Here is a 19,361-nt window from a genome sequence, read left to right as displayed (position 1 = left end):
CAGTCCCAGTGTATCCTAAGAACAAAGCAGAGGATAGAAGGAGAAGGAAGTAAAAAGAGCAAAGGGTACTGAGGAAACCAAAATAAGTGTTTTTAGAACTCTGCTCCCAGCCTGGGAGGCCTGGGAGCATGTGAATCTGTAAATAAACTTCGTGTTAACTCCCTCTTCTCTCCCTGCCCCCAGGTGCCCTTCTTTGTTGGTGGTTGGAGACAGTTCTCCTGCTGTGGATGCTGTGGTATGTAGGAATCATTCACTTGTTTCTGTGCTTAATTTGACAGTCCAGACCTGGTTGGCCTTTGGGCAGAGGGCCCAGACACCAGCCTCTTTCCCTGGTGACTGCCAGCCCTGTTTGCTTGGCACCAGGTCCTCTGTCTTTTCTCCCAGACCCCAACACCTGCCAGTCTGCCTCCCATTGGTTTGTTTCGATGGGCATGTTTGCCACTTGGCTTCCTGGCCAACAGACTCTCCTCTCATTTGGAAATCAGACTTTTCAGACCTGGTTGGTGCCTGATTGTCTGGCAGGGCAGAGAGGTGCCTGGGGAATGGGGCTTAGACAAGGCCTTCTGGGTCGTTTCCCATCCCTTAATTCCCAGCTGTGATGTGGAGGCAAAGCACAGACTCGACCCTTCCAACGTCCCCGTAGCTGGAGACAGGGAAGCTTAGGGGTTATTGAGCAGAGTCCTAAAGTGGTGACACGCCTTGTGCAGTGGGCTACAGAGTAGGATTTGCGGAGGGACCGTGAGTTTCCCGTGATCTAACCCACTGGGCATAATCATTGGATGCATCGGCAGAGATACATTGTTCACATGAAGGGAGGCGATAGTTCTGCTGCAGGCACTTTGAACATCACTGGTTACATGTGGGTATTTTGCCCAATTTTGGATGCACTTCTGAGATGGTCATTGACAAATTAAATTAGTGGATGTCACTTTGTCTGAAGAATAGTTGTCAGGACTAGAGATGTTGTACTTGTAGAATCTCTGGCAACAGCTGGTTAAATAAGTCCATTCATTTAGCAGTTATTTCTGGAGCATCTCCTAGATGTTAGCTCGTCTTTGTAACAACCCTTTGAAAAAAGGATATTATCCCCACTTTATGGATAAAGAAACCGAGGCTCCAAGAAATTAAGTAACTTGTCCACGGTCGCTCAGTTAGTAATGGCAGGGCTGGAATTTATAGCCATGTTGCTTCATCTCAAAGCCCACATTCTTTCCTCCACGCTAGGGGGGAAGACAGGCGTTGCTGCTGATGGTGGCAGCGATGGGGGAAGGCTGATGACTTTGGCTCTAGATGGAAAATTAACAGATTTCTTCTCCCTTTCCTTGTCCAGGTGGAGTGCAACTCGAAATTGGACCCAACAAAGACTACTCTCCTCAAGGTACAGGCAGAATGAAACCCCTAGTCTGCTGCAGAATGGAGTGGTGCTTAATTGAGGCACAGCTGGTGGTCAGAGACCATAGAAATAATTATTTAATGTATGCGTTCACGAACATCTATCTGTTGTGGGGCCCCGGCTGGACACCCTAGGCTGCAGAGATGAAGGGAACCCTTTCTGGGACCCCGAGAGTCTATGGGCTGCTGGCCGTGGTGCTCTGCTGAGGGACGGACCGGGAGTTGTGCAAGCAGGGGCTCTCCCAAGGGTGGGGCTGGGCGTTCCTCCGAGAGGGGCTCTGCCACAGGAGGGCAGGACTCTGTCCAGCAGGTTCTTCTGGGCGCTTGAGACGCTCACTGTCCCTGAGGCCGGGTTGAGGGTCTGTGGCCTCCCTGCCTGCGCAATCCAGCCACCATGGTGTTTGCGGCAGCCTTGGCCCAAAGGCACCACGCAAGATGAGGACCCGTTGGGGTTGTACCCCCCGGGGAGGGCAGGTGACCCAGGAAGGGCCTGTGTGAAATGAGGGGGCAAGAGGAGCTGAGGGTCTGTGGGTCACTCAGCGGCCCTGTGAAAGGCAGCGGGAGGCGTCTGATGCTCAGGAGGGGGACCTGGTCCCCGGAACTGGCTCTTCACATGCCCTTTTCTATCAAGATTCCCTCTCAAGGAAATTGCAAGACTGGAAGATGCTGGGCTTTGGGTCCCAGGGGGCTGCTGATTGGCTAACCCGGGAGCCCCTTTGTCTTAATTATCCCAACACATCTGTGTCTGGACTCCGGCAACATCGGGGCCTCTGTCCCAGGAGAAGGACGGACAGGCCACAGTTACTTCTGTAGGGAGAGGAGAAAGGAGCATTCGAGAAGGCGGAGGGTTCGTCTCCTCGTCTCCATTGCTCAGATCAAGCAGTTTCTGTCTTAGGGAACGTTTAAAGAGAATGTGTGTGTACAGGGCCTCCCTCACTGAAGGCTTTCTGGTCACACGGACCCTGGCAGGAGGCTTGCAGGTTCTTCGCACTCTCTCAGGCCCAGTGTGTGCCCCTGCATTGGGACAGGCACACCTTCCGGTTCTCGACGAACTGAGGGAAATTCCTTCCAGGGCGTAGCAGGGCATCTGGCGTCTTGGTTGTCAAGAAGACACAGATCAGTGCCAAGATGGATTATAATAAGAACAGCCTTGCTAGGTGGGGATGGGTGTTTCCCCACCCGTAAGGTGCCCAGTGCCCCCAGAATGGGGCTGAATGGGGGCAGGGCAACGGCAGGTGGGCCCCATGGGGAGGGACGCCTCTGCTGTGGTGTTAGGCACTGACCAGCTTCCCTCTCTCCCAGATGGCGGATTGTGGTGGCCTCCCGCAGATCTCCCAGGTGAGTCCCACCTGTCACCGCTCCCCAGCTGGAGGGCAGGTGCTCTGTGTCCTGTTACACCTATTCCCCCACTGTCTCCTAGTCCCCCACCTCGCTATGACATCTGATGACACTGTGGACACGTTACTATTTACAAAAGGTGCTTGCACATTAGGACTCGATCACCTAGGACCCTCGCATGGTGGGTTCTGAAGGAGACTTCAGAGCTTCTGTCCAGTGCTTTCTTGATGAACAACAATTGAATCTGGGTCTTTTTCTAGATATATGTACCCTTTCTCCCCCTGCGGCCCCCCACCCCCCTGAGCTCCCTGGGGAGCCTCCCATGCAGTAGTGAGCATGCGTTTGGGGTCCATCTCACCTGCCAGGGTGTTGGGAGAGACAAGGGTGAGGGCACTGAGCAACCCAGCGGCTCCCTCCGTGTCCACGTCACCCTAGGCCTTCCCACTGGCTCTTCCCTGCAGGTGCATCTAGACCCTGGACTCCTGCATGCCCTGGCTGAGGGGCTTCTTATCCATGAGCCTGTCATCTGGGCAATGGCCCCAGGCTGGGGAGATCAGACAAACAAAAATTACATTCTCAGAGGGGAGAAGGGCTGTGTGCCCTCCTCAGTAATGGGCCAGGACCTGAAATGTATATTTTATGAGTTTGGGTTTGTTTGTTTGTTTGTTTGTTTGTTTTAATCAGTGGTATTTAGTACTTCTAATTTCCTAGTTACAAAGTAATACATGTTCATCAATAAAAATTTAAAAACACAGGTGAATAAAAGAATAATTTAAAAAAAACACATTCCATAGTGTCCCAACTTCAGGTTACCGTTGTTACAGACTTTAAAGTATTTACTTCTAATCTCTTTTTCGATATGCTTGCATACATTTTTTTTTGTTACTTTAAGCAAAATTAGGATCATATTGCGTATATATTTTTCACCTGTCCACATAACTTGACATCTCAGAGCTCTCTTCCTTTGGTTAAAAAACGTTCTGTATCTTGCTTTTAATGGCAGGACAAAATGCCATTGCACAGAATACTGTAATTGGTTTTCCTGACGCCCTATTGCTGGCCATTTATAGGTAGTTTCTGGTTTCTCCCTGTTGGGTGTGGTGCTACAGAGAGCCTCTTGGTTTGGGAGGGATCAGCTCTTTGATTAATTTCACGCGGCCTTGCCAATTTCAAGGACCTCTGATGGAAAAGGGAGAGTCTTGGTTCTGAGTCCCCCAGGGAGGGGGCGACCGCTAACAGGTTCATCTGGGTGCAGGATAAAATTTATAGCAGCTGGAGCTGTCCCAATAAGAGAAGGGTCTTCTGTTTGGGGTAGTGAGGTCTTTCACTTGGGGTGGGGTTTCTGAAGAAGAGACCCGCGAGGAGCAGATTTCTGCATCAGGTGGATCCTGGGCCTTGACTCATTGCTCTGGATCTCATCTCCCTGCAGACTCTCCCTCCAGAACTCCATACAGAAGTGTAGACACAAGTGGCCTTTGGTGGCTCTGCTCGCCTCTCCCCAGTGGCTCCCTCCACATCCCCTAGAGAAGGACAAAATCGGTGTTCTATCTGCTGTTGTGTTATGCCCCTTTGACAGCTGGGAGAAACCAGGGACGGGTGGGACGGCCCTGCCCGCAGAGGGAACAGATGGGCTCCCTGCAGAGCCCAGCTTAGACAGAAGCGTGAGTTAATACCTGCATGTTAGCGGTGGAGCCTTCAGCCATCCAGCTCGCTCCTGAGACTGCCGCGGAGACCCATGTGGAGACACTGCTGCTCCAGGGCCCTCCTTCGGCTGGCTCAGGGAGAAGGGGCGCCGGTGTTCCTTCCATCTGTCCTGCCTCCCTCCCGCTCTCCCTCCCTCCCTCCTTTCCCTTCTTCCTTTTCTGTATTGGAAATGAGAACAGCTCCGCCCCTGACCATGATGAAAACACATTGTAAATGCATGGCGGTGGCTGAACCAGCCCAGGCTTCCAGGAGACAGTGCAGGGAGGCCCCTTTACTGTCCTTCGTCCTCCTCCTGCCCTTACGAGAGTCGGGTGTCTGTTGACAGAGGGTGTTCCCATCCCTCGTTCCATTTGCAAGGGCAACAGTCCTTAGAGATGAGAGGAGCAGGTGTTTATTGCAGTGTCACAGAGGAAGAGAGGCTGAAGGACTGTTTTGCCGCGGTGCTGTGCGCACGTGCCCGTGGCTCTCTGCAGCCCCAGTGGGATCGTGTCACTTTCTTACTGTTGTCACACAAACCCCAGAGGGCAACTTGAGCCCAGCCTCACTTTATCTATCTATCTATCTATCATCTATCTATCTATCTATCTATCTATCTATCTATCTATCTATCAATCATCTATCAAGATTTATTTATTTGAGAGAGAACGAAAGCAAGAGGGATCATAGAGGAAGAGGGAGAAGCAGATCCCCCAAGGAGCAGGGAATCCGATGCGGGATTTGATCCCAGGACCCTGAAATCATGACTCGAGCCGAAGACAGACAGACGCTTAACCAACTGAGCCACCCAGGCGCCCCTCAGCCTCTCCTTTAAGAGTCATGTGGCTCTTTGTAGAATAGTGGCAGGAGGTGCTGGGGGTGGGCAGGAATACTGCGTCAGCTGATGACTCCTCACGGGGGCAGAAAGAGTATGAGGAGCATAGACCCAGGGCGTTGCTTTTGAGAGTTGCAGTTAATTAGACTGGGGGTATGGCCTTTACTTGAGAGCATTCACCTCCTAGTTCAGATTAATTTAAATTTGGGGAGAGTAATTGATGGAACTGGGTATGTTCTCAGCATTCCCAAATCATTTCACTTAAAGTAGCCCATTGAATTGGTTAATTGGTTTATCCAACTGTCCGTCCATCCATCCATCCGTCCATCCATCCATCCATTCATCCATCCATACATCTATCCATCCATTCATCCATCTATCCTTCCTTCTATTTTTTTCTTCCTTTCCATCCATCTGTCCATCCTCCTTCCTTCTATCCATCCATCTTTTTTTTATCTATCTATCCACCATCCCTTCTTCCATCCATCCAGCCAGCCAGCCTGCTCTGGAGGCTGAGAGTGAACTGCCTTGAAAGCATAGAGTTTGGAAAGCCCTGGATTCATCTGTAGGACCACCCCCCCTGCCATGAATTAACTGTATGACTATGGATGGATTATTTACCTCCCCATGACTGTTCAGCAATGAAATGTATGTGGAAATGGCGCCAACCTCATAAAGTTATTGTCAAGAGAAAACGAGATAATCCTGCGAAGCCCTTGGCACAGTGGGTGGCACAGGATCTTGGTGCCGTTACGTTCTAGATGCTGAGTTGGATACATCACTCTATCAGTGTAGTCTTTACAGAAATCCTCAGATGTTAGTGTGGCTCTCTGGAGGTCATGTAACTTACCAAACTCTCCCAGCTATGAAGTGAATTTGCAGTTTTTCTCCCTAGCCAAAGTGAATTTTGCTCCCCATGAATACCCCATAGTCTTTACTTTTGTGCACTGTCCAATCAGCATGTGGTAACCTTCTCTCCTGGGCCCAGCTCTTGAATGAAGGTGACCATGGGCACAGCTCCATGTGGCCTTTCAGGATCGGACCTCTGGCAACTGACCATACTTTCCCTTTTTCTCTCGCAGCCAGCCAAGCTTGCTGAGGCCTTCAAGTACTTCGTGCAGGGCATGGGATACAGTAAGTATGGCCTTTCCAGGCAGGTGGTGGGGCGAGGGGCAGGCATGGGAATGAAAATGCAATGACCTGAACTGGGCTTGAGTGAGTACTCTCTATCACCTTGGCCAGCCTCAGCTTTTTGCAAACTAGGAAGGTCAGGGAAAGAAATATTTTGGTGTGTGGAGGATGGGCGGCAATGCAGAGGTTCTAGTATCTTCTTTATACCGTGGTGGCTTCATCTCCCTCCGCTGATGAACAGCTGTGGTTTCATAGCAGGGAATTTTCTTTATTTTATTTTATTTTTTTAGATGTTTTTTATTTATTTATTCATGAGAGTCAGAGAGAGAGAGAGAGGCAGAGGCAGAGGGAGAAGCAGGCTCCCTGCCTAGCAGGGAGCCCAATGCGGGACTCGATCCCAGGACCCTGGGATCATGACCTGAGCCGAAGGCAGACGCTTAACCATCTGAGCCACCCAGGCGCCCCGGGAATTTTCTTGAGATTTAGGACTAACTCTTTAAGCACCAAAAAGAGAACAGTGGAACCATGAAAATCTTTTACATTCTGGTTACGTGCTTTTTTTTAAATTTTAAATTCAATTTAATTAATGGATAGTGTATTATTAATTTCAGAGGTAAAATTTAGTGATTGATTGGTTGCATATATATGATTACGTGCTTTCTTAAGAGACTTCCCATTGTCACGATGGTGGTGGTGGTGATGATTATGGTGGTGATGGTAATGATGGAAGATTATTAGTAAATCCTTCATTTTTTTCTCATGTAACCATCACAGTAATCCTATGTGATATTCTTTTTTTTTTTTTTAAGAGAGAGTGCGTGTGCACATGAGTGGGGTGAGGAGCAGCGGGAGGGGCGAGAGAATCGTAGGCAGGCTCCACGCTCAGTGCCGAGCCCAGTGAAGGATTCAGTCTCACGACCCTGAGATCATGAGCTGAACCGAAATCAAGAGTCGGACGCTTAACCGACTGCACCACCCAGGTGCCCCATCCTATGGCATCCTCTTATCCTCATCTTACAAATGATGGAACTGAGGTTTGGAGAGATTAAGCAAGGAGCAGAGTGGGGAATCTTACTTTGAAAACCGTAAAGCTCTGTGTAAGCGGGTGATAAAGTTGTTTATATTCAAGACAGCGCATCTTTGCCAAATCCTTGGATTTGGGAATTGAAGGATAAATAGAAGCATAATTCAAGGACTTGCTGTTTCTTGTGTGACGGTTCTAGTTTATTCGTTAGACACCTCCAGCCCTTTTTCAGAAACACAGTCCCATGACCAGGACCGACCATGCCAAGTGGAAGCACTCTGGTGGGTGCGACCACAGATGGTCCAATTGAGGTGTGAGCCGTGACATGGTTCTTTTGGCCTTTTCTGCCGACTGCTTAGAATTTATGAGCCCATCTTAATGGGGAAGTCTGAATGTCTGATCTCTTCCTTTTTTTTTTTTCCCCCCGAGACTGAATCTGTTCATGTTCGTTTAAAATAGTAATGGTATATTTAGTAAGCTGACCGCAGTGTTGAGGTTGGCCACAGCCGTGTTTAGTTTCTAGAGAGGCCAAAAGCCCGTGAGCCTGATTTACATGCATCGGGCAGAGTCCATGTCCCTAGGTGCCCTATTCCAACAGAAAACATCTGTCTGTGGGTCTGTGGCCTTCTGAGCTGCCTTCCCGAGGGAAAGTGAGCAGGCAGAGGTAGGGCGCGGGGAACGCCGCCGGGCAGACTTGATTTACCTGGCAGGGCGTACATCATGACTTGTTTGCCTTGGACCTCTCTTGGGTTTGGATTTCTGCCTCGCAGTGTATTCTGGGGAGAAAGGAAGTGAAAGGCAGGCCTTGTTCCCTCCGACACACACACACACCAGCTTCTATTTCCAGAAAGCTGAAGCCTCCGGCAGATTACAGGAAAGAGAGCAGGAAGGGCTTTTGTCCCAGAGGCATGAACCACAGAGAACACAAGTAGTCAACTACTGAGTGCCTGTTCAAGCTGGGCCAGGCATGACTCGCTCTTTGCATCCATGACACCATTCCGTGGTCACTCGTGAGCCCTGTGAGGTCAGGAAAACTCTCGGATTTGGGGTTGAGAAATAGGGATCAGAAAAAACGTGAGCAACAGATGTGGGAGCCATCCCGATCGTCTCTGGATTTAAACATTAGCTCTTGGAGAAGGGAGTTCAGTGCAGCAAGGATTCCTTTTGTTTGTGGATATGTGTCCCAGCAAGCCAACCCCTGCGCGCGTTCAGTGACTGACGTAACCACTGAGCACGTACGTGTATTTATCGGTTTCCTCGGATTGTGACATTGGTTGTTCAAGGTGGCCGTTGCGGTGATGCTTTATTTGGGTGGTGTACTAGTTTCCTAGGGCTGTTGTACCAAATATCCACAAACCAGATGGCTTAAAAAATACCAGAAATGGGGACGCCTGGGTGGCTCAGTTGGTTAAGCGACTGTCTTCGACTCAGGTCATGATCCTGGAGTCCCGGGATCGAGTCCCACATCAGGCTCCCTGCTCAGCAGGGAGTCTGCTTCTCCCTCTGACCCTCCCCTCTCTCATGTGCGCTCTCTCTCACTCATTCTCTCTCTCTCAAATAAATAAATAAAAATCTTAAAAAAAACCCAAAAAACAGAAATGTGTTCTTTCACAGTACTATAGCTCTAGAAGCGAGAAGTCCAAAATCAAGATGTATGCAAGGTCATGCTCACCTCAGAGGTTCTCGAAAGATCTTTCCTTGCCTCATCTCTGCTACTGGAGGGAGCTAGCAGCCCTTGCTGTTCCTTGGCTTGTAGCCACGTGACTCCCATCTCTGCTCTGTGTTCACGTGGTCTCCTTCTGTGTGTGTGTGTGTGTGTGTGTGTGTGTGTGTGTGTATGTGGAGGGGTGTTCTTTCTCCTCTTATGAGCAACCAGCCTCATGCAGTATGACCTCATCTTAACAAAATGTATCGGCAAGGACCATAGTTCCATTCTTAGATTCTGGTGGCTATGAATTAGGGCTGATGGCTATGAATTTCGGGGGGTGGAGGGCAGGATTCAGCCCAGTGCAGGTGGGGGGATCGCTTTGTCTTCATTTCACTTTCTCAGCCATCTGCTATGTGCAAGGGTATTTTAAGTCCTGAAGGACGGATGGGTGCCATAGATAGTTCCTGGGAGCTCACAGGCTTCTCTGGAACAGACAACAGGTGACAGCCGGCCGCAGATTTGCTGGGTGGCCTCGGTTTCCCCACCTGTGGCATGGAGCGATTAGCCCCGCTGACGCCCTCCAGATATTGTAGACAGTAGGGGGTTGCGGTACGCGGGCACACACGTGGGTGCCGATACTAGGGGATTGGTATTCCCATTTTACTGATGGGGATGGAGGGGCTCAGAGACGGTCACTTCCAAAGTCACACAGCTGTAAGCGAGCGGCAGACTTGGGATTCAGACCTACGTCTAGGTTCAAGCCACCGTGTGATCGCAAGTCCCTACCCCCATCGGGGACTTGCTGTCCGCCTCTGTGAGTGGATACAGAGAGGATGGGGAGCCCGGTGGCTGGATGGCCGCAGGGATGGACGGGTCAGGCAGGAGGAGGCCCCGTGGCTGGCGTGCAGGTGCCCCTGGTGTTCAGGTCCCTAACCGGGTGCCTCTTCTCTCTGTCCCCAGTGCCCTCAGCCAGCATGACCCGCCTGATGCGCTCCCGCACGGCCTCCGGCTCCAGCGTCACGTCCCTGGAGGGCGCCCGCAGCCGCTCCCACACCAGCGAGGGTGCCCGCAGCCGCTCCCACACCAGCGAGGGTGCTCGCCTGGACATCACCCCCAACTCCGGGGCCACCGGCAACAACGCCGGGCCCAAGTCCATGGAGGTGTCCTGCTAGGCAGCCCGCACCACGGCCGCCCCTGGACTCTGGGCTCACGCAGCTGCCCTTCCTCTGGCCCTTCCCGCCCCCGCCTGCCACACCACACATAACTCGTATTAACCCAAAGCTTATGGTGTAAGAGAGCTCTGGGGGGACACAGTTAGACTGGGTTTGTCAAGGGCGCCTTTCCCAGCAGGGGCAGGGTGGGCGGACCGAAGGAAAAGAAGTATCTCGGTGTCCTGTGCTCATTGACGGCTGGCCTGGTGGCCGCCCCCTCACCCTCCCTCAGAGACGCCAAACTGCCAAAAACAAGACACGCCGCCCTCAACACTTCCTAAATCCAGGCCTCGGCTGACCCGAGCATCCTGGTTCTAAAGAGCACTTTGTCGGAAGCCCAGCCCCTCTACTTCCTGTTTCCTCTCCAACTAAAGACCAACTGACCCAGTTTCTGGAAACAGAACCCTGTTCCCATTTGGGGAGGGGGAGAGCAGCGGATTGTGGGTAGCTCTTTTTAACTGCACAAAACAGGAAGCGGGAGAGAGGTGGCATTTATGTGGAGGCTAGAATGCTTGGAAAAACAAATCTACGCAGTTGACGTGAAGACATAGATTTTTAAAGTTTTGTGTATATATCCACTTTTTAATGCCGAAACATACAAGCCTGTTTTTCTGGCACCCTTTCACTGGACAATGAAAGTGGGCAGCAAAATCTCCGGGCTTTCCAAAGAAATGCTCTTGGCAAACATTGGTATCATTGAATTTGAGCCTTTGGCTCTGCTGTCTGCCGCCGCCTCCATAGCCGGCCCCGACTTCCCACCCCAGATAGGTGAGTGAGGATTTCGTTCGTGGGGAAGACGACTTAGGTTTGTACTTGCTTTCTTTGATATGGAGGGAAACATTCCCAACAGCCGTATCCGGCTGTGATGAGTCTCCATGCAGTGGGGGGGGGGGGGGGGGGGCGGGGGGGGGGAAAGGGGGGGGGGGGGGGGGGTATTTGGGTTATTAGGTGTAAGGGATTTTCTGTGGTTGTGATGGGATCCAGTGCAGTAATGATTTCAGTCGATCCCACCCTGGTTCCCAGGAATCTTGTGTGATTGAGTCAAATCCAGCTTCCGATCTCTGCCAAGTGGGGTTGAATCTGACCTTGACAGCCGAAAGTTTCTGACCTGGTAACATCACTGGATCTTTGGGGAGAACCGTTTGCTCTTGCAGGGGGTGGGGATTCACACGGGGGGTGTTGGCTGAGAAGATGAAAGGATTCTGGAATATTCCACGGGATTGCCTTCCCTCTCCTGCCTTCCCCTCTTCCCTGTCCCTCTAACCTTTTGCTGAAGGGGCGGCACCACTGACATTTCTGGGCAACGTCAAGTTCCTGTACTACTGGCTTCTGATTCTCATTTTGGCTAACCATGGATCTTCTCGGAGGAAGTTTGATCTGAGTGGGATGAATCGATGCGAATCAGCCGCTGGGGCCTGGTGCTTTCCAGGACCCTAGAGTTGGTAGAAGGAAGTAGTCAAGGCTTCTAGATAGCTGGAGGGGCAGTGACTCAGTTTCCTGCCCGTACCACCCGGAGGCTTCCCCCCCGACCTGTGCAGAAAAGGTCAGGGGTCAGGGCAGGAGTGGCTGAATCGAGACAGGAAACTGTAAAGTCTCTCCAGAGGAGTTTCTTAATGAGATATTTGTATTTATTTCCAGACCAATAAATTTGTAACTTTGCAGTGGCTTGTGTCTTTTTACTCTGAGAGATCGTGTGTGCGGCCCCACAGTCGCAGGAGGGGTCCTTCCTTACCTGGGGCCTCCCGACACCTGCCTTAGGGGCATCACTGTCCCCTGAGAATATAATGCGAGTCACAGATGGAAGTTTACATTTTTTTTTTTTTTAAAGATTTTATTTATTTATTTGAGACAGAGAGAATGAGAGACAGAGAGCATGAGAGGGAGGAGGTTCAGAGGGAGAAGCAGACTCCCTGCCGAGCAGGGAGCCCGATGCGGGACTCGATCCCGGGACTCCAGGATCATAACCTGAGCCGAAGGCAGTTGCTTAACCAACTGAGCCACCCAGGCACCGGAAGTTTACATTTTTTAACAGCCGTAGTTTAAAAGGCAGAAAGAAAACAAGTGAATTTTAATAATATATTTCCCTTAACCCAGCATATCCAAAACATTACCATTTCAACATAGAATCACTATGACAAGGATTAAGATAATTCACCTTCTTTATGCTAAGAAAATCAGTATTTCACAGGACAGTGCCTCTCAATTCAGACCAGCCCCATTTCAGAGGTTCAGTAGCTCAGGCAGGACAGTGACAAAGGGTTAAAACTTTTCAACCTATATTTAGAAGGAAACATCTTTTTTTTTTTTTTTTTACATTTTATTTTATTACAGGAAAGCATGTGATAAAACCACCCCCTTTCTCACACCCAGTGACATCGCTATAATGCTTGTTTCTACTATACTGAAAAAAAAAAAAATGTAAACACAACAGGTTTTAGTATGACCTCCCATTGTTATTTAGGCTTCTTAGGATTAGTTTAAAATTCACGAGAACAATTGTAAAGATGGTGCAGAGCTCCCATACACCCCACACCGAGTTTCCCCTGTTAGTAAGACCTCACTTCACTATGGTGCACTGGTCACAACTAAGAAATCAACATTGATACATTACTGTTAACTAAGCTCCATACTTTTTTTTTTTTTTTTAAGATTTTATTGGACAGAGACACAGAGAGGGAACCCAAGCAGGGGGAGTGGGAGAGGGAGAAGCAGGCTCTCCGCCGAGCAGAGAGCCCGATGCAGGGCTCGATCCCAGGACCCGGAGATCATGACCTGAGCCGAAGGCAGACGCTTAACGACTGAGCCACCCAGGCGCCCCTAATAAGCTCCATACTTCACTGGAATGTCACTACTTTGTCCCTGTTGTCCTTTGTTCTGTCCCAGGATCCCATCAAGGATGCCCCATTATATGTGGTCCTCACGTCTCCTTACCTTCCTCTGGTCAATAACGGTGTCTCCCCTTTCCCTGCTTTAGCTGACCTTGACAAGTTTTGAGAAGCACTAGTCAGGCATGTTGTAGAATGTCCTTCAGTGAAGGTTTCTAGGATACTTTTCTCATGGCTCAACTGGGGTGATGGGTTTTTGGAAGAAAGATCACAGAGGCGAAGTGCCATTATTAGCATGATGGGTCGTTGGGAGTCGCCACAGATGCTGTTGACCTTGATCACCTGGCTGAAGCAGTGTCGGCCAGGGTCCTTCACTGCCCAGTTACTTTTTCGGCTTTCCCATACTTGGTCTTCGGAAGGAAGTCACTAAATCACTAAATGCAGCTCCGCCTCGAGCCCGCCTTCCCTTTTAAATAGCTATCCTGCTGTTATGCTGGATTTTCTTCGCTTACGTGCAGTTTCTTCGAGTGTAATTCGCTATAAATTCACTATAAGACTTGACATCTGCGTTACGGTACAAGGGGTGGACATGCTGTAGTTTCAGAAATGGATTCGGAGTGGAAGGAGCACAGAAGGGTTAGAGGGCATTCCTAGCCACGGGGCCGTGTGGCCTCCAGTGCGGAGGAGGGAGGATGTGTGCCTTGGTGAGTAGCTTGTACTGTGAACCGGGGCGGGTGACCGTGAGTGCGGGGCGTGGCAGGCGGCGAGGCAGGGAGTTCTGTATGTAAAATAAAATACATAGGACTACAAAAGAAGGGACTTAGGAGTGGCATGTAATTATCCACATGTCAACGACTGTGTGACATATTATATTGTGCTTCTTAAGTTAAATAGTAGCATTGAGGCAGATCTCAACATAATGTCAAGGTGTGATAAGTGTATCTGGAGATACCTGCCACAATGTGATTTCAACTGGTGATAACTGGGGTGTGTTGCCTAAGCTTAAATGGAGGGGTACGCTAAACAGCAACTAGAGATTAGTCAACACAGAGACACATTTCACCCTCATCCCAGTACACGGCCCCTGAATTCTAAACACGGACTGCTGGTCGGAGCACCCCAGCTTAGGGAGACTTACCTTTAGACGCAGGAGGCGGAGCTTTTCCCCACACTCACTAGTAAGCACCTTTTCTGTGTCAGGTGCTGTGCGGGCGTCAGAACCGAGAAAGGGCAGGGGATGGCAGAGCTGGGAAGCAAGCACCACGGTAGTGGGTGCCTACGTGAGCTTTGGGAGTGGGGGTGTGGCGGGGCCTGCCACGCTCAGCAGCTTGGGACTCGGGCTTCCACCGAGGGAAGGAACTGTTACAGGTGTTTGCGTGCACCAGATGTATTGAGAGAGAGTATACCCAGAGGCTTTTTGCCAGCTGGGGGATCCCTTTCTGTTCTCCTAGCTGCTTGTTTGGGTTTCTATCCCCTAACCCTTGGGTTTCAGTAGTAGCCGGGAGAGCAAGTGTGCACTGAGATGAACCATCTCCGGGATCTGTAGGGACAGTGGGGGCCTTCACCCGCCACCTTTTTCATTGTCCCTTCTCAGACACACCTCACTGTCGTTGGATTGGTCCCTCGATGTAGCCCCAATCCATCTGGTTACATACTAGTCTTGGGCTACTTAGGCTGCATGGAAACTCTTCAACTGTGTCCCACATGGAATCCAAGGGCAGAAGGTAAAACCCGGCCGTGTGAGGTTGGAGACCAGATAAGGGAGGGGACCTGGGGAGCACATCAGCCTCATTCTTTGTTCTTTCCAAGATTTCTTTGTATCTCCAAAGCATAAAACGCTAGTCCTAACCCAAAGGCTATGACCTTCAGGTTCTTGGACATGGAACCAACCAGGTCTTTGTGTCTCCTAAGGAAAGAGAATCATTGATTCAGCTTGACTTAGGTGTCCACTTGCTGTCCAATCAACTATGACTGGGTTCACCCTCCTCCCACCCCCTCCCCCCACATAAGTGCCTCAGGGGTTCTAAGCAATTGATGTAGTTGTAACAGGTGAATTGTCGTGTGCTCTGCATGGCTAAATTCATCGACAGCCAAACTCACAGTTGCAAGACAGAGCCTTCCTCACCCCTGCTTTGAGAAGTGTTTTCTTAATGCCCCGCCCTCCACAGGAAGCACCTGCCAGGTGACAAGGGTGCCCTGCAGAGCCGGACACAGTAGTACGTGCGGAATCTGTAATGTGGTTTACCTTAGGCGTCCTTTCCTCCGAGATTTCTCTTCTATCCCCAGGGCCAGCACAAATGCCCAGCACCTAACAGGAGGTTTTCGTTAAATAGATAAACACTTCCTCTAATAAGAGTAATATTTATCAAGTACTATTTTTCTTCCCCTTTTTATTCTTTATCTGTGAGGATGAGTGATCCTTGTTTCACAGATAAGAAAGCCAAGGCTCAGAGTGATTAAATGGCTTGTCCAGTCATTTCTAAAACAGACCACGTCCCTCGCTGCCTTTTAAAACATTTCACTGAGCACATGACAAATGCAACCATCTATTGATGTCTTGGGATTGCAGAACATCAGCTTAGTTCACCGGGGCTGAAACTGCAGATGCCCTTCAGGCTTTTAGTGCTTGAGGAGATGTTTGTCACTCTGTTAAGTAGTCCCACCCAGGCTCGGATGACCTGTGTTTTACCGTATCTTCAACCTGGTTCTTAATTCTTCTGTCTCCTTCTCTGCTGGCAGGCTGACATTTTCTCATTGCTATCAATAAGGCCGCTTTTAGCTGCTTCCTTGACCTTGATGTGGGATGGACTAAGAAATCCACTTTGTTAGTCTTGTGTGAAAAACAAGAGCACTCCGGTTTAGCTTGGAAATCTGGAAAAATTCTTTGCAGAATATAATGTATGGAAACATACACAGGCTGGTGCCAGCTTTTTCAACTTCTTAGAAGTCATTTTTGCTCGGTTCAGTATTGGGAAAGAACCCAGATTCAGCTGGAACTTAGACTTCTCAATATGTAGGATGCTTTGGCATTTTCATTTCATCGGGGAGGGGATCAGGAACACTGGCACCTCGGCCGTATGCTTTTTTTACCTTCACAATAAAATACTCTGGCCATTTCCCCCAAATCCCATGTTCCTAAAACTTCACCCACCTGATAAATCATGAGAAAGTTCTCCCCAAAGCTACACATTTATCTGAATCTGGGGCATCTATAGGACTCCATGATCTAACTGCCAATTTTGAGAAAGGTGTGCTTCGGGATAGAAGTGTTTTCGGAACGAATTCATGTGGCAGTTATTCTTCTATTGGAATTGACTCTACCCTGACTTTATTATAATAGCCTAATGTTTTTGAGGGAGTGGAGGTGGGAGATTTGACCAGAGGGCATCAAACGTGTCTTTCACCCTTTGTACTCCGCTGTATGCACATCTGTTCACATAGCAGAACACATTTGGTTTGGGAGACAGACAAGTATGGCACCTTTCCTGCCTTAAAGAAGCAGGGTGTTTAATCAAATTATAGCATTTAACGAAGACATCAAATAAAAATGTTAAGGGATCAAGCTGCGTATGATTAAAGTAAAAAAGCACTCCACTGAACATTGGTGACACTTTTTCTTTATATTTGCTGCTGTGAAGTAACGATCTAAAAAATAAAATATACCGACACATACACTGACTCCGATTTTTACTATAGTTTTGCTGACTATCCCCCATTCACGAGGACACGGAAAATCAGCCAACAATAACTGGTTTTGTTAAGCGCTTATGGCGTGCCAAGCTCTGTTCTAACACTGCGCGCCATTTGCATTTTACTCACACATCATCGCCACCACGAGGTAGGTGCTATCATTTTCTGCCTTTCACAGCTGAGGAAATTGAGGCTCAGGGGGGCTCGGGGAGGAATTCCAATAAGGAATAAAGTATAATAAGGTTCACTTGAGTCCCAAAGTTAGAGCCGTTTCTATTTTATCCCGCAAGCTTCCTTACACTTCTCTCTACTCCCGCCGGTTCCTAAGGCAACCGGCAAAAGATACCCATCCTATCCATCTCTCCATGCATCCAACCCCTGCTTACCCGGTCCCTGACACGTGCCATGCACTGTGCTAGGCCCAGAGGATGCAATCATAGTCCCTGACCTCAAGGTACCCACAGTCTAGTTGGAGATGTAGAAAGGCATTGAATAAATGAGTCAGTGAATGAACGAATAAACCCATGAATGCTGAAGTTTCCTTTTTATGTTTACGGGAGGCGTCTCCCAGCCTGGACCCATTTGTAGTGCCAATCTTTTGTGAATTCCAGAATTCATCTTTCTGAGCCCATCTCCAAACTTCTAGCTATTTTTATTACCATACATAAAATATCTGGGACCTACTTTCCACCATCTGCACATTCATTGAACATACTCAACACTCCGTCGTTGCGCCTCATAACTGAATGTACAAGAAACTCCACCAGATCCAGGAAGTGATTTTGCTGATGATTTATTGCTTTAAGGAGAAAAGCATAAACGGGGAATTTGAGCAATGAAAATCCTTCACATTGAACAAACGTTCCACGCTACACAAATCATGAGAAAAATGAGGAATGTTGTAAAACATGACAGATGGCCCAAGTGCTATTTTTCCTCAATTGGGAAATTCCAAGACATTCCTTCTTTTGTATTTTTTAGTCACTTGCAAAGATGGCGCTAGGAATACTTAAATATGAAGTCACAGTCTGAAAATAGATATAGACATACATATATATATATACACACACGCACACATATGTGTATGTGCAGAGATACACAGGTGACCATTCTGACCGTTCATGAGTCCCAGCTGTGCAGGCTTATTGCAGTTACTTACTTTGGATCAAGATAAGTCCTTAAAAAAGCAGTGACCTAATTCGATATGATAGTCAGGGCCTACACTGCTTCTCCATTATCTCTAACACAGTACAATGTTAATGAGATTATATCAGATGGATCATATCATTCAAATCTACTTTCTTGGGGACGCCTGGGTGGCTCAGTCATTAAGCGTCTGCCTTCGGCTCAGGTCATGATCCCGGGGTCCTGGGATCGAGCCCCACATCGGTGTCTTAGCTCTAAAACAGGGAAATGATTATAATGCCATATCTCATAGGTTTGCTATGGGGATTAAATAAGGTATAGCCAGGAAGCACCTCGCCCAGGCCTGGCACTCAGGGGTCCTCCCCAAATGCTGAGGATAAAGGTTTAGCAAGAAGCGATGGTTTGGTGAATGCAGGTCTCCTCTCTCTCCCCACCTGAGCATGCCAGAGAAATTCACTCTAAGCACTAATGGGAGTTTCTTCACCAAAGGTTAACAAATCCTTAGCATATCTTTCCCTTGTCCTGGAACATGGAGTTACAAAGGACTGGAGAGACCGTCTATCTCATCTACTGGATGCCCTGCCAGTGAGACACTCGGAGGCCTGGAGGTCTCCCCGGGGGCAAGGTCAAGTGCAATAAACAGGGATTTGGGCTCCAACTTGTTTTGGCTGATTTCTCAGCCTCTTTGAATCTCAAATTTTTCATGTATAAAATGGGGACAAGAGGCTTACTCACACTTGTAGTGACAATTAGTGGATAATTTAAAAGCTAGCAAAGTGAGTGGCACCACATAAGCTTTCAATAAAGGGACATTTTTGCATTGTGATTATTATTCTTAACTTTCACTGAAGTACGTCACACCAGGGCAGAGTGATTGTGGCTGCTAGAAAGATCTTCCTCACTTTGGTCCCAAACTTCCTTTCCCGTGACTTCAAAACATGGAGCTGAGACCTCCCCTGTGTAGGACAGGTCTGTTTCTCAAATTCCAACTGCGGCCACTCTGGCCCACTCAGTCCCAGGATAATCCCAGATTCCTCCAACCTGGCTTCCTAGGATCTTGGAAGCCACGCTCATTTTCCCAAATTGAGATGCAAACTCATTAAGAACCTAGCTCTTGGGTTTCTGCTGAATTTCAAATGTGGTTAGCTGTCATCCGGTCCTCTTAATTTATAGATTTCACTCCGAGAAAATCCAACATAGATCCACACAAGGGCTTTTTGGAGAACCTATTCGTGGGGTGAATGCTCTTCACACAAGAATTCTTTTTTTTTAATAAAAATATACATTTCTTTAAATATTAAATGTCTCTTTCCCTATGATACTTAAAATAAGATTTGGCTGATGAAAATTAGATTGGCACGTACCTTTGGAAGAAGAGAGCCTCTGAGTAAAAGTAGGAAAACATACACAGGTTCTTTTATTCATCAAATACGTGTTGAGC

At 48.8% G+C, this 19,361-nt stretch overlaps 1 protein-coding gene across 1 annotated transcript in view; it reads left to right on the top strand.

Moving 5' to 3' along the window:
* The window catches only part of NDRG1 (N-myc downstream regulated 1), a 55,222-nt gene extending 43,302 nt beyond the window's left edge, over window positions 1–11,920 (top strand). Inside the window, exons 12-16 of the mRNA XM_021688816.2 lie at window positions 184–235; window positions 1,331–1,378; window positions 2,695–2,730; window positions 6,328–6,379; window positions 10,009–11,920. Of these exons, the coding sequence (XP_021544491.1) occupies window positions 184–235; window positions 1,331–1,378; window positions 2,695–2,730; window positions 6,328–6,379; window positions 10,009–10,220 (400 nt within the window). The 3' untranslated portion in view covers window positions 10,221–11,920. The remainder of the gene's footprint in view (window positions 1–183; window positions 236–1,330; window positions 1,379–2,694; window positions 2,731–6,327; window positions 6,380–10,008) is intronic.
* The last annotated feature ends 7,441 nt before the right edge of the window (window positions 11,921–19,361 follow it).

This window comes from Neomonachus schauinslandi, chromosome 4, assembly GCF_002201575.2.
Source record: "Neomonachus schauinslandi chromosome 4, ASM220157v2, whole genome shotgun sequence".
NCBI lineage: Eukaryota > Metazoa > Chordata > Mammalia > Carnivora > Phocidae > Neomonachus > Neomonachus schauinslandi.
Note: the sequence above shows the minus strand (reverse complement) of the source record. Positions and strands in the feature narration are given on the sequence as shown.